Source organism: Pongo abelii, chromosome 7 (genome assembly GCF_028885655.2).
Source record: "Pongo abelii isolate AG06213 chromosome 7, NHGRI_mPonAbe1-v2.0_pri, whole genome shotgun sequence".
Classification (NCBI taxonomy): Eukaryota; Metazoa; Chordata; class Mammalia; order Primates; family Hominidae; genus Pongo; species Pongo abelii.
Window position 1 is genome coordinate 2,960,952 of NC_071992.2, and position 16,344 is coordinate 2,977,295.

At 36.4% G+C, this 16,344-nt stretch overlaps 1 protein-coding gene across 1 annotated transcript in view; it reads right to left on the reverse strand.

The window, feature by feature from the left end:
• Positions 1–372: 372 nt before the first annotated feature.
• Positions 373–16,344, reverse strand: part of CSMD1 (CUB and Sushi multiple domains 1) — a 2,063,616-nt gene continuing 2,047,644 nt past the window's right edge. The window contains exons 66-70 of the mRNA XM_024251429.3: positions 13,926–14,087; positions 13,030–13,142; positions 12,100–12,187; positions 5,371–5,503; positions 373–1,257 (exon numbers count right to left, since the gene is read on the reverse strand). Of these exons, the coding sequence (XP_024107197.3) occupies positions 1,098–1,257; positions 5,371–5,503; positions 12,100–12,187; positions 13,030–13,142; positions 13,926–14,087 (656 nt within the window). The 3' untranslated portion in view covers positions 373–1,097. The remainder of the gene's footprint in view (positions 1,258–5,370; positions 5,504–12,099; positions 12,188–13,029; positions 13,143–13,925; positions 14,088–16,344) is intronic.

Genomic DNA, 16,344 nt, shown 5'->3' on the forward strand with positions numbered 1-16,344 from the left:
GTGAGCTAAAACCCACAAGTTCATTGACTATCTAAAATAAATTACTATTCACAGTTTTACATGGCAAACAGAAATTTCTGCAAACCCCCTGCTATTAAGTAGTATCAAAGAGACAGTAATTGGATGAGGATGGTACTAAAGGAGGAAAACCTGGGAAATAAGGAGGCTTCTGTTTTTTTCTCATTGGACCTCTTCAATGAATTCAACACATAAATGGAGCTAATTGACGCAATAATAAAATAAATCTCTTCAATACTGTATTTCCTTTTAAAATCTGTGCCATATCTAGGAATACTTTTCCCTAACACTCCAACTAAGCTGATGGTGGAAAGTTTAGCTTGATAATACGAAAGAATGCTTATATACAATGGATAGTGTGTATAAACCCTGTGTAAATAATTTATTTTTTTTATCAGAACCTTAGTCATTCATAACACACTAGTGCAAAAAATTGTGCATTAAACATTCTGCGACAGAACAGCTGACTGGGAATTTGCAAACATCCCTAGAGATGAACACACAGGGGAGCTGTGAGGTCCTCAAAGCTTGTCAGGTCTCAGAAGGACAGAGTGAAGCATTTGTAGGTGTGAGCCTCTATCAGAAAGGTGTCTTCTTCCAGAAAGCTTTTTATGTTTTTCAGAGTATTCATGTTCATGGAGGTTTAAAAAGGAAAAACAACACAAGAGAACACATATTGTGGTGCTACCATTTTGTCACCACACCCGAAGGACATATCCACGAGCCCAGAAGATTGCATTGAAAGGCATCCCAGCAACACAGAAATATGAAAGTCTGAGGCATTGAGTATGACGTGTTGGCGCGACGTGGCAGTCTTCCTGGAGTGTGCCTTGATTTCAAACAGAGGCAGCCAGGCATTTAGAACCCACTTTAGGAATGAAAATGCACGTGTAGTTTGATCCGCAGAAGACTCTGACACATTTGAGTAGAGATCCCCGCTGCACGTATGCCAGTAGACAAGGTTGAAGATCGCTGCAGTAAAGCCAGAGTGGAAGGGAGAGTGGTATATGGCACCAAAGGAATCACTGCTTGTCCATCAGAGGTATGGCTATGAATCAGTCCTGTTGGGGCACTGAGGGCTATACCACTGTACAGACTGTGTTCAGAGTTGTGTCAAACCTCACAGCCTTGGCTTCTGTGGGTTTTAAGTTTGTATCATACATGGGGTTTTCAAACGATGCTTGTCCATTGCTGTTTTCATGCCCAGCATAGCCATTGTATTGAACTTTTGGTCTCGTTCTAAGGAAAACAGAAAACAAATCATTAGAATCCTGGTTTCATTTGGAGATTTAGCAGCTGGGACTGTGTGCAGGAGACAACGTCTACAGAGCAGGGAGTAGTACAGCCAGGACGTTTGCAAAGAAGGAAGGCATGCACATCTGCACACCTGTCAGTTTATTTGCTTAAATTGGTGATTGGGAGTATAAAATGGGTTTTAAAAAGTGAATCGATTTCAAAAATTAAATAAATTTTTTTTTTGAGACAGGGTCTCACTCTGTTGCCCAGGCTGGTGTGCAGTGGCACGACCACCACTCATTTCAGCCTTGACCTCTTGGGCTCAGGCGATCCTCCCACCTCAGCCTCCTGGGTAACTGGGATCAAAGATTTATTTATGCTTCCTACAAATGCCCCAGGGAAATTGGGAAGGTCCCAAAGGCTGAATCTGATTGGCTTTGTTTTGGATGTCTATTTATCACTGATAAGTTATACAGCCTTGGTTAAGTCACGAAACGTTCTACTGCTCTGTAAAATAAGGTTGTGGGCATATGCCTAGCCTTTAGCGTGGTATGATTAAACTAAATTTCAAGTTTAAGCTTTTAGTTCACTGTCGTTACTAATATTCACAAAAAGTTATTTTTTATTTTGTCTCTGTTGAGTTAAAAATGAATCTGTTTACAAAAAAGGAACTATACTCATTATTAAACTATTGTCACATTTTCTGGTTAAAAGACAACCCCTACATACAATCTATGATTAGAGAATTAGAGGATTTTCAGACTGAAAAGACAGAATCATGTCTGGTCTGCTCTGGCTCCTTTTATTCTTTCCTTATTCCAGAAGAAATCAGATAAGAAAAATGTGCCATGTGGCAAAAACAGAAATTTAATGTACATAAGCATGCTTACAAAAACATCATTTGACATTGGGTGTCAAGAAACTTCTGCCGAGCCATTTACTAGATTTCCTTAGGTTACATATGCTCATTAAGAAAAAGAGAAGTAAATAGCACATGGCTCTGAGAAAACGGCAGAACAGCAGTTTGTAACTGCCCTTGGAGTGGGAGAGGTCCATGACATTGTGCTTGGAAAATGCGCCAGCAGTGATCGTTAGCAAACAAATCCAGCCCCTTGTCAATGAAGTGAAGACCTGGCTAAAATGTTCACTCAATCGTCCAGATCACAAGTTGCCACAGTCCCTTCATGCCTAGGGAAATGCAATCCCAGAGTGGAACTGGCTGCAGCTGGATGCTGACGTGCAGGTGTGCAGCTGCACCCGGCAGAGGGCTGTCAGGACCTTGGGCTCTGAGGAAGCAACTCCCCACATGCAAGCAACAGACTCAGAAATGAGCAGAAACAGGGTTTTTCTGGAGGAATGCAGAGCCATCTCATTAAGAAATATTTATCTCTGTAGAGCCTGAGAAGCCAGTGTAGAGAGCGCTACAGGTTTGGTGCTTTCCTGACCAGGTGGTGAGAACTTGAAGAAAATGGATTGATGTGCTGCTGGCAACTGAGCCCTGGGCTTCCTTGCTTCTGCAAAAATTCCACCATCCCTCGCTCCTGTGGCACACAAGTAGAGAACTAAAAGACCCAACAGATTGAGAAGTCACAGTGGCCTCACAGCTGTCCTCTTGAGAGCTGTGAGAGGGAAGAGCTTCCTTCATATTCAACATGCAGGGCAGCGTCTTGGTCTTGGTGAAGTGTTAGGAAGGGAGGGAGTCCAGTTGTGATGACGACAGATTCCCCACTGACCCAGAGGAGGCATCAAGTTTACATAAAAATAAGTGCTGTCTCCCTTATATCTGGCTCTGTAATCTGAGGTCTCTTTCCAAGGCACTGCCTTCATGGAGACACCCAACTACTCAACATTGACAGGGAAGTTTCTAAGGTTTAACGACTAAAACTGGTGTGTATGTTGAATATAGCCCCCAATGCTACATTGTCTTAAAGTTAAGATATAATCAGAAGTTATATTTATGTATAAATATGCATAAATAATTATGTGGGATTATCTTTTTAAAGGACAAGACAATCCCAGACTTACATGAAGGTTTGCATCTTTGCAGGCAAGTTGAGGGAAAACAGCTTTAATGGACTAGACCTTTTCCGTGGGGTTAATGTGACACCCAACTACTTCATGGAGACACCCAACTACTCAACATTGACAGGGAAGTTTCTAAGGTTTAACGACTAAAACTGGTGTGTATGTTGAATATAGCCCCCAATGCTACATTGTCTTAAAGTTAAGATATAATCAGAAGTTATATTTATGTATAAATATGCATAAATAATTATGTGGGATTATCTTTTTAAAGGACAAGACAATCCCAGACTTACATGAAGGTTTGCATCTTTGCAGGCAAGTTGAGGGAAAACAGCTTTAATGGACTAGACCTTTTCCGTGGGGTTAATGTGGATGCCAATCAAAAGCAAAAATAAATTTGTAGGAATTATAAGTTCCTACATATTTGTCTCTATAAGGATATTATATGACCCAGAGGAACCTGTGAAAGAAGATACATTTTTGTGCATATCCCTTTAAGAAGAGAAGCTCATCCAATTATGGCATCTTATTGGATAAGGTAGTGGCATATCTTTCTACATTTACCAAATTTTAAACTGGTCCTGAGCAGAAATTCAAGGATAAGGCTCATCAGACTTGTGTGTATTGGGTATTTTTTCTTCCAAAAAATTAACACAGATGTGCCAATCTTTAATTCTGTAAATATCATCTGAAATGTTTTTCATTGAGTCATATTCTTAAAGAAAGAACATTACCAGCCATAGGGAACTGAAGACATAGGCACAAGCAGCTAATACACCTTTGAAGCAACATTCTCTCTATTGTGTATTTCAAAAGCGAATATAAGAAAGCAAATATTTAAAGAGGCTATTTCATGAGTTTTTAAAAAATAGTATCATGACAGTTTTTCTGTTTTAACCAGAATTAAGTGAAATATCTGTATTATGTACTGATATTTATTTAACCTATGTAATTTTATTTCAGGGGATCATAATTTATTTCTTATTATTTGTAGTTAATGCTATCATTTCAAATAGTATTTTAGAGTTTGGCATTTCCAGATTCCTCCAGGTAATGTATTATCCATATATGGAAAAAATGTACAAGGAGTTTATAGTTCCTCCAAAATAATTATTTTTTTCTGGCATCCATATTAATCCCAAGGAAAGGATCTAGTTCACTAAAGTTGTTTGTCCCCAAGTTTTGACATTTTACAGTTAGCAGAGTTTTGCAAATTGATGGGTATTCAGAACACTTTTTCAAGAGATGGAACATCTATATTGCTTACTACATATAAAGAGCTAAATTTGTATTGGTTGAAGAAAGAAATCAATGAAACATTTATCAATCACAGATTCACAGAGCTGAAAGTGGCCATAGAGAACATTCTGTTCAACCTTTTGCTGGAAGGTTGAAATACCTTCTAAAGGTTCTCATGGCTGGCCATGGAGCCTGAATGTAGAGATAGAATCCTTTATTTCATCTTTCAATTTAACATGAAAGAAAAAAACATATTATTTCTCAACTCAGTCATTTATTCTGTTATTTCTTAGATGTATTCTGCTTAAAAAGTAGGGCAGAAAACAACAGAAAAGACAACAAAAAATCTTGACAAATAAGCATTGTTAGTATAAGAAAGAGCATTGCTCTCACTCATTAAGTGGGAGCTGAACGATGAGAACACATGGACACATTGGGGGGACAACACACACTGGGGCCTGCGGGGGGCTGGAGGGAGGGAGAGCATCAAGAACGATGAGAACACATGGACACACTGGGGGGACAACACACATTGGGGCGTGTGGGGGGTTGGGGGGGAGGGAGAGCATCAAGAAGAACAGCTGATGGGTGCTGGGCTTAATACCTGAGTGATGGGTTGATCTGTGCAGCAGACCACCCTGGCTTACGTTTACCTAGGTAACAAACCTGCACATCCTGCACGTGTACCCCGGATGTACCCCGGAACTCAAAATATAAGTTGATTTAAAAAAAAAAAAGAACATTGCATAGTAATATAAAATACATGTGCATGTGAGCACGAGAGCATGCCCATTACTTAAACCCATAGTTTACACTCACAACATTCTCAAACAGATGGTGCTTCTGTAGTACCTGTGTTTGTAGAGGTAAAATGCAAACCCTGATAAAATTAGAGCAAAGAAAGGAACCAGAATGGCAGCCGCCACAGAGCCACTGCTGGTGCCGTGGTAATGATTCGAAGAGTCTTGATCTGGGTTTAAAGGATCTGGAAGATAAAGGAAATATTTAATTTGTTGTTACTGTACTCTGCTTAAAGAAATACGTATGATAAATTTTATAAATGGATATGAACTCTACAAGAAGCAGACGGAGTTGCCATTTCACAGGAAACCAACTGATATTCTTTTCTAAAGATTTTTAATATCCACTTAATGACAAAGACAAAAAACTGACTATTTCCTACTAACAATGGAGAATATTATGAAAGAGTCTCAACATTTAAAATGTGAGAAAGGCAAAAGGGTCAGTATACATCCTGACTTTCGTTTATAGTTATGGGTATTTTCACAAAACTAACTGAAACCATTTATATATTTTTTTCTGTATTCAGAGGTCAATAATATTTGCTGTTTTTTCAGGTCTTAAGGCCAGACTCGGCAAAATATGTCATTGAAATTATGTAAATATCCTGGTTATCCATAAAAATGGCATTGCATTCTTCATATGTGAATAGGATGGTGTCATCTGTCTTTATTTTAGGTAGATTCTGAAATTCACGGCAGAGTTTAGAAATACTCAAAAAAATTATAGTTCAATGTCACAATGCAAGTTTCCATGAAGACACAAAATAATGCTAAAATGTAACTTTTTAAATTAATTAATTTTTCTTTTTTTTTTTTTGAGAGAGAGAGTCTCACCCTGTTGCCCAGGCTGGAGTGCAGTGGAGTGATCTCAGCTCATTGCAACCTCTGCCTCCCAGGTTCTAGTGATTCTCCTGCCTCAGCCTCCCGAGTAGTAGGATGACAGGTGCCTGCCACCATGCCTCGCTATTTTTTGTATTTTTAGTAGAGATGGGGGTTTCACCATGTTGGCCAGGCTAGTCTTGAACTCCTGACTTCAAATGATCCACCTGCCTCGGCCTCGAAAAGCGCTGGGATTACAGGCTTAAGCCACCACACCTGGCCTAAAATATACCTTTTATCCATTAGAAAGGAAGGCAAATGTAAATACTTCAAGTATCATGATGGTGATAGAATCATCCATGACTATGGAGTGTCTCATTGCATGGCACTGAGAGGAAAGCATTAAAAATTCAAATCCACAAACCTTTATTAAGCAACTGTTGCCAAAGGAGGAAATAAGTTCCTGAAGAGTGTACTAATAAAATACAATTTTGAGATGGATTTGGCCTAATTGCATGGAGTCACTTAATGCAGGTGTGCAATGAATTGAGATGATTGGCGTCATCTCAATATAGAAGAATTGTTGAGAAGAAGCTGATCTGGTTTTCGTATTTCCAGAATTTATAGAATGTCAAATTCAAAGAGATATTGCTGTATTTATTGTTTCATAAACCAAAAATGCAAAAAATCAATCAAATATTAAAAATCTTTAAATCACTATTTGTATCAACATTCTTTAATTTTCATATAAAAACTTTCAAATGACATTATTTGCCATTTGCTTCAATAGATGCAGGATTATGACTGCCTACAATATTAACACCCAATAGGAACATATTTTGGAATAATGTTGGCTTTTTACAACTACTTATCTTTTTGACATCTATCCCATCATCATGCAAAAGGAAGATGCCAGACAGTCACTCTCTTGCAATCTGAGCACCCAGGTTACGGACGTGCAGTGAGTGAAGCCAATCGGGTGTTCCCACCCCAGGCACTGTATTGGAAGCGAGGGATGCAAAATATTCTGAGATGGTTTAAAATTTGTTCCGTGGCTGAAGGGGTTCTAGAGCCCTGTCCAACAGAGAGCAGTGGTGCCCTACTCAGATGGCACCAACTTCATGGGTTGGTTGTGAAAATCATATGTTAGTACATCTCGAGTGCTTACAACAATGCCTGTCACAGAGGGAATGTTCACAGGGACTCATAGTCACAAAAATATAAGTTTCCTGAAGCCAGGGTTTTTGTTTTGTTTTGTTTGGTTTGGTTTGGTTAGCTTTCCTTTTGACTCCTCAGAACCTGCAATAAAACCTAGAACACAGTATGTGCTCAATATATATTTGCGAAATTAAAAAAAAAAGTTTTGTCTGTATAGCATTTCAGCACCCAAATATCTTTAAGTTTCCATTATGTTGACATACATTGATCTTCAAGTTTCTGTAATTCTGGGAGTATCTGTCTCATTCTTATAAATGTGTATTCTACTTACATTAACCACAGTTACTTTCTTTTATCTGAAAACAAAGCTACTTACTTTTATCCATAATAGATAACAAAATTCCAAATAATAAAATGCTGGAAAATCTACATGTCACAAGACACCTCACATGAAAACAAAGAACAACACATAAGAAGGTGTTTGTGAATTACATAACCAAACTTACTATGAGATTATTATATGTCTGCAGCTCCTAGTTAATTTCAGTTACTTGCCCTTGTTTTAATAATTTGAAGGTTAATATACACACATTGTGTTAATTAAAATGGCATAAAGGGATATGAAAACAAATAATATAAAGGAAAATTAAAATAATCATTCCTTGCCGTACAAGGCAGTTCCTCCTTATAGTTGAGGGTTTTAAAAATTGTCCTTCCAACAATGTACTCTTAATATGTGTGATTATTTCTCTTTTTTATTTTTATAATTGGTAATATTATTTGCATTTTGCATATGTGGCTTTTTAACCTTAACAGTATATTTTTGGGGCTCTTCCATTGGCATATATGAATCAGATTTAATTTTTTAAGGTGTGTAGTATTCTACTGATTAGATATAACAACATTTATTTAGCCAGTCTACTGTCCAGGGACATTTAGGGTGTTTCTAGTACTTCTATAATGCTGCAATGAAATCTTTTGCCTATATCTACACATTAGCAGGAGTCTACATTATATAGGACAAATCTTAAGAAGTAGAATTATTGACAAACAGAATTTGTACCTTTTAGTGTTGCTACATCCTTCCTAATTGCTCTCTAAAGAGGCACTGCAATTTCATTCAATCATTATCCCATGAGGGTCTTCACAATAACACATAGACAGCTGTGTGCGATCCCTCTGCTACCCTCCTTTCCCTTCTCCTCCCTCTCCTTGTTTTTCCCTTTCCCTCCTCCTCTCTTATCGCCTTCCTTCCACAGTTATTATTGGTTCCATGGCTGTTGCAACTACAACTGTTGCTGCTGCTACTACAATGATAAATCAAACACAGTGTTTAGGTATTTATAAATTTACATTTCTTTACTGAAGAAGGAGGGTGAGCATCTTTGCACATGTGATAAGCTAGGTCATTCAATTTTCTAAAGAGCATTATTGAAACAAATGCACATCCTGTCACGCAACACTTCATGTTGGGGATACATTCTGAGAAATGCTTCGTGAGGCAATTTTGCGGCTGTGTGAGCATCAGAGTGCACTCACACACCTAGATGGTGTTGCCTACTGCACATCTAGGCTATAGGTACAGCCAGTGGCTCCTACATGAGTAACGCCGTGCACTATGACATTATGGCAGCTGTGGTGTCACCAGGTGTTAGGAATTTTTCAGCTTCTTTATAATCTTATGGGGTCACTGGTGTATATGTGATCTTTTGTTGACCAAAATGTCATTATGCGATGCATGACTGTCCTATATAATTCATCCACTTAAGCTGAACACACAATCCAAGGCTTTCTCAGTATATTCATAGGGTGGTGCAATCACCACCGTAGTCTCACTTAGAAGATTGGTGTCCCTCCAAAAGAATCTCAGTATCTCTTAGCTTTATTCTTCCTCCACCTTCATCCCAACCTTCAGCCCTAGGCAACCACTAATCAGTGTCCCATCTCTTTGGATTTGCCTGTTATGGACATTTCCTGTAATGGATTCATAGACTATTTGGCCTTTTTTTATCTGGCTTCCTTCACTTAGCATGATGTTTTCAAGGTCCATCCATGTTGTAGCATTCATCAATACTTTATTCTTCTTCAGTGCTGACTAATATTCCATTGTATGGCTGTATTACATATTGTTTATTCATTCATCCATTGATAGACATTTTGGTTGTATCTACATTTGGGTTATTACAAATAATGCTGCTCTAAGCATTCATGTACAAGTTTTGTGTGACATATTTTTCAGTTCTTTTGGCTACCCATGTAGGAATGGAATTGCTGGAGCTTACAGTAACAACTATTTGATGAACTACCAGAGTGTTTTCCAGAGCAGCTGTGTCATTTCACATTTCCCCAGCAAACTACGACAGTTCCAGTTTCTCCGCCTCCTTGCCACCCTTTGCTATTTGACTTTTAGATCACAGCCATCCTTGTGGACGTGAAGGGGTATCCCAGTGTGGTTTTGATTTGCATTTCCCTGATAATGATTATAATCAACATCTTTTCATGGGCTTATTGCCATTTGCTTGTCTTTAGAGACATATCTATTCAAATCTTTTGTCAATTTCTTATTTAGGTTATTTGCCTCTGTATTATTGAGCCATAAGAGTTCTTTGTACATTCTGGATACAAGTCACTTATCAGGTACATAATTTTATGTATTTTCTCTCGTTCTTTGTGTGTATGTTAGGGTTCAGTCATTCAATCTTAATGGGGAAACTAATTTATTGTTGAGTTTCTTACGCAAGTTTTTGCATTAAAGTTGTCTTTCAAGTTAATTTTATTTTAGTATTCACTTAACGACAATCACGTTTTCTGGTTTATCTACTGAGTAGAGAAAATTAGGAGGTTATTTTTATCCATAAAAATAGATGCTTGCCATCATTCTTAAATGAATGGTTGCTGTTGCAGAATTACTTAAACACAAACTTTTCTAATTAGTTGAAGGGGGGACTTACTTATGAGTCAAATTATTTCGTAAAGTAAACTGTTTTTCCTGACAATAAGCTCATCATCACAAGAGAATAAAAATTCCTTGTTAAACCAAGCTGTTATTTTGTTAGATTAAAAAGAAACGGGGTAATGCAAAGAAAATGTGTAATAGCAAACTGATAGTTCAGGTCAAGTTCATTGGATCAGTCAACTTAGACATCTACACAGCATCTTGTACAGCTCACTGGGGTGTCCTTCAACAAAATTACTAGAACGTGTGCTACAGAGAGAAAGGAGGAGAAATAACTCCAGGATTTGGCTTAGAGCAAGAGAAAAAACATTACCCATCATTAGTGTTGGTCTAATGCATTTATTCTATTTCATTACCTCAAAATAATATAACCCAATTTAACATATAATCTCAGCCACTGCCAACATTATAATGCTCTTCTATTTAATAAAACTGTGGGTTGAATAGTGGAAGTAAAGTATTTTATGATTAATTATCCTTTTTTTTTTTGCTTTTCTACAGGCCAGTGGACTTTTTTTTATATTCAGCACTTTGAAAAAAGTCTTACAAAATAAGTTCATCAGTGGTAATCATTACAAAATTGTACACTCACATTCCTCCAAAAGGTGGCTCTGGTATCAAAGCCTATATGGTAATATTCTTCTTTATAATAATAATTTATGAATAGTATTCTACAAGTAGGAGAAATATGGTGCCAAGGTTATTACAAAAATGCAATTCCTTTTATTTGTGGGTTACAACAATTATAACGACTTTTGTGCAAAAAGAGCTGTAGCATGCACAAAGCAATGCTTACATGGCCTCTCAATCTCATAACAACCTTGGGAACTTCTATACTGAGCTTTAAGATGGAGAAATAGGCTCAACAATATTGTGACTCATCCTATATGACAAAAATAGGAAGCAGATGAGGTAACATTCAGATCTGATGATTGTTTCCACATACGTTCCTCCTTTAATCACTAAGGCAAAAATCAAATAGTACAGAAAGCTATAAAGAAGGAAGGAGGACTTACCTGTCTAAGTAGAATAAGCTTTTTCTCATTTATAAGTCAAACCTCTTTCCACATCAATATATAGTCCTCATTTCTTTAAATAAATATACTGAATAATAATTGTTTCGTAGGTAGTATAATTTGTTACATAAAAACACTCATTGAAGCAATTATTTTAGGATAGATGGACAACATGCAGAGGTTATTTCTAACTTCCACTACTAAAACAATCCTGCTTTGGACATGCCTGAATATGCAGAAAACAATTTACACATTTGCCTGATTAAAAATTCTAGACAGAGAATTGTTGGATGAACAAAGTACTGACCAATTGTATCTACCCATACATCCATCAAAATTAAACATGAGGCTCTTTTCCTGCTATCAACCCCAAACCAATTTTTAAAACTTTGTCATTCTAATAACTAAAAATAATCATCTTTGTTACTATATAAATATATATATGTATATTTCCGAAGATCTTTTTATATGTTTGTTGGCCACTTTTAATTACTCTTACTTTTTTTTTTTACTTTTAAGAACTCTTAGTTTTCTTTGGGTAATATACTTTGCTTATACTTTGATTTTCATCTTTTTCTCCCTTATTTTTAATAGCTCTTGATATAGTGAAGATATTATGTCTGGCATATTTATTGCATTATTTCCGGCTTTGTGTTTGTCTATTTTGCTATTCAAAATAATTTTTTTCATTCAGCTGTAAAATATGTTAGTCTCTCTCATTATTTTTGTTTAGGTTTCTTTTAGAGTCGTCTTTTCCATTTCTTCTTAGAAAAACCATTGGAAAGCCAAATTGATATTTGCTTTAAAAAATATCCTAAGTGCAACTTACCTTGCCTTTCTAGCTTAAATTTTCCAAAGTCTTTTCCATGAATGTCACCTTGAAAAGTAAATCCTCCTCTTTCAAGTCCAGATGATACCTGACACATAGGAAAGAAAAGAAAAGAAATAAAAAGGTATACGAAGGGATGAATAATATCCTCTTTTAATATCTCTTTTAATATAACTGTTATATCTCATATTTAGATACTACTGGTTAAATGTTTTATTTTTGCCACGCCTTTTGGTGACACATTTATAGTTAAAGATCAGAAACCAACACAGAAGTGAACTTTAACTAACGTATGCAAATGCTCACAATCTCATTTTGATCTCGAAAATGATAGTAAATTTTACAATATATCCATACGTTAACTGCACTTTCTAAGGGAAGACAAACATATGAATTAAGAAATAATCTACATTATGTAAAACTCACTTTGTGTCCCAGCTATTGGGCAGGGTACATCATGTATGGCTGTCTACCCTTAAGTCAGATAGTGAATTAGAACACAAACAAATGGTTAACTTGCAAAGAACGGTGTTAAGTGGGATGTCTTAAATCTTTCTATTTATCTGGGAATGATTTCTTTTAGAACGAGCAGCGTGGTTATCAAGTGGTCTTGGAAAATTTCTGATGGCACCACTCATGATATAACGTAGCAGTAACACCATAGACCCTGGATTTCAGTTCTTGTTCTGTCCTCAACAGTAACCACCTCTTTAAGGATGGCCAATTTATTGCTTACTTCTTAGACCTGGTTTCTTCCCTTATAAAATGAAGGAATAAAATGGCCACTCTGTCAAGAAGAGGGGCAGCTGAGTTTTCAAGGGGCAGACACAAGACAGCTTTACTCAGAAGCCTCCAATCCGTAGCCCTTGTGTCTGCACAGAGATGATTAGAAAGCCTGTGCTTTGTCACAGACCTTACACATGTACTTACATAACCATCTAGTCCCCAGTTGTCATTTTCAAACTTGCTTACAAAAATATCTGCCGGACCTTTAATTTGAAAAGCTTTCAGGAGTAAGTGGGCCTCCTCCTTCTTGTAAATGCCTGTGAAAAGATCAGCAGGTCAGGCTTACCTTGGAGAAAGTTAGGAATTCAGCCCTTTAATCCATTTGATGTGGGATGTGGTATGGAGATGATAATATCATAGATAATAGAAAACTCAAACAGAAATTGTATTTTTATTTGTGAATTTTAGCTTAGGAGCTTCTATTTTCCCCTGAAAATCACTTCTTAAATCCTTGTCTATCTTGAATAGGTATAATCCACTCCACTAAGTTCAGTATCCTTATTCCACAGAAAGAATAAAAAATAACATATTTGATCTTGCTAATTAAAAAATCTCTCTCTAAAAAAGTATACAATAAAAATACTTAGATCACAGAATTAATGTAAGAATGAAAAAGATAATACACATACAGTGCTTAAAATAGTGTTTGCCAGATAAATCAAGGCTGTTTTATTTTATTAATTGTGTGATGATTTTAAAAATCTCATGATGAGCACATGAGTTAAGAAATTTAATTAAGAAAATTAAAAAATAAAGTTTGGAGACATGCAGTATCTGCATATGAATCTCAGATTCTTGACTTAATATGTGCATAATTTTGAGCAAATCAGTTCACTTTTCTGTACTGGTTTTGTAATCTTTAAAATAAGAAAATAATACCAACTCCTCATGGCTAGGGAGAGGCTCCAATGAGTTACAGTATATGCAAAGCCAACACAACATTAATAAGTACTTAATACTTATTAGATCACCTCTCTGTGAAAAGATAGCGGGTCTATTTCTGCTCACACCATGAGTTTAGTGAATTCTTCGGGACCTACCTGTCAACTTCAGCTCCACTGGCGAGGCTTCGCTGAAGGTGGCATTCACCTTACTGCTTGTTGCATTGAACCAGTCAACAGTTAGAGTGGCGGGTTGTCTTTTCCCTAAATATTCATAATACCCCTTCCACAGTGAATTGACGAAAAAGACATCTGAAGGAACTGTGGGAAGGGGGGAAACAGACGAACGTCAGCACACACACAAACAATAAATTCAGACATTATTAAACATAGAAGGCATCATACTGCTTAGTGAGCGATCACAGATGAGGGCAGTGATGAAGACAAGGGGAGCCTAGTGCATCGCTGTTCATAGCATGTGCAAAACTCAAAAGAAGCAGGTGCGAAGATTATTACGGTATGCAAGTAGACATTTGTGCTTATGGTTTATTTTTATTATTATTAGAAGCCAAAGCATACCTATTTTAACAGCCCTTCCAAGGTCATGGGGTATGGTGAATTGGTACTTCTAATGCTAGTTTAGTTTTTATTGTGCTTAGTAAGAAATATGTTTACCTGACCCCTGAAATCACTACTGATATTTCAATAATATCCAAGTCTACTCTTTGAAAGACTTGGAAAGCTCAGAAGAACTGATATATATAATATGACAGCAATGCCCTGTCCTGAAAAAGCTTACATATCCCAGCACCAAGTGGACTTATGAAGACAAAGCCCTTTCACTTCAGAGTCTTTATTTTGTAAGTAGAGTCCCTCTCTCTCATTCATGCTCTTCTGCTCTTCTTTAATCTCCTTGTGTAATATATTCCATGAGTAAGAAGAGATGGGCTCAATAATTTCAAATATTTCTTTTATATATGTCTTTTAAATTCAGTAATAAAAGGCGGTCTTTCTAAAGCATGAATTCATCGACATGAAAACTTACAAAGATTATTGAGATATTTCCTCTTGTTTTCACGGCTTAAGAAAAAAATAAACTTATTTTTCATGTGTCTGTTTAAAAATGTGTATGAAATCCTGCCATTTTCACACATAAACGTGAATTGTAGTGTATAAATCCACATGATGATTTCAGCATTTCTCTTTGTTTTCTGCCTTATGATGTGCATGAATTATTTAATTAGACAAGATTCATAATAAGCATAATTGGTCAAAACACATTGCTTGAGTTGCTAGGTAGAAATGAAGATTCATGTCTCGCTAACCCATTTTTTAGAAAGTCCATTTATAGTCGCAAATAATGAGGACAAAAGTATATTGTGCCTATACCCATGCTTTTCTCTTCAGCCCAACTGGCCATTTTCTCGTTTTCCTAGGCAGGCTAAACCTATAAAACTTGGCCTAGCAAGAGAAGGATTAAAGAAGAACAGAAGATAATAGCTTCCTTTGGCCTTGAGTAGACCCCACTTTCTCATAATAATAGTGATAATAAAATAAGTTAAAAACTCATATATCCACACAAGTATCTAACACATTTGCTTATAAATCACTGATTTTAGACACATCTACTTCGCCATTGTCAGCACAACAGAGGCTCCCATTTTAATCGGCAACCTCAAAATAACTTTATTTTCCATTACTAAAATTAATAGCCTTTAAAGTACATAAAAAATGTTTTCCCTAATTAGAATTTATATGCTCTTCTGAAGTTACTAATCCACTTGTTCAAGCATTCACTTAAGTTAATCTTGTTGAAGTTTCACAGGAATGGGCCAGGCCTGGCTGGGTAGGGTAAGATACAACCAATGTCTTAGAAGTGGCTTCTGTGTATTAAAATAGGACCACGAGTCATGTGGCAGAGGTCATTTTTCTGGGTCTTTATAATTTCACTTGTTGCTGGCAGCCTGCAGTATAATCCAGGAGCCACATAGCTGAGCTGTACTAGAACGTACCACCTTGATGAGGAATCACATTCAATTAGCACTTCCTTTCCAAGAGTATAAGAAATGGAATATTGATAATAATGTTTGCACCCACAAAACGAGTGTATAGATATTTCAATATCTTAAACACAAAATAAGCAAATAAAAAACAAAACACACATACAACAATAATAACAAAAAGAGGTTGTGTTTTTTTCCATTGAAGAACATGTTGCCTGGATAAAGAGCATTGACTTCTGTATGTGATTTTTAGGTAATATTTAAATAAAATAGTCTAGAAAGATTTAAAAAGCATTTTATATTCTTTATTATGCAGATGGGAGAAATTCCTTTCATCATATTGGCACATTTTTCCTTGTCTAAGAATTAAATGTGTCACACAGCATCCTGACATTTTTCCTTCTCTAAGAATTAAATGTGTCACACAGCATCCTGACAATATTTTTCCTTGTCTAAGAATTAAATGTGTCACACAGCATCCTGACAATAGCAAATACTCTTTCCATGTTTGATTCTAAAATAGAGCTTATGTCCAAAAAAAAAAAAAAAAAAAAACAGCGTTAAAACCTGAATAA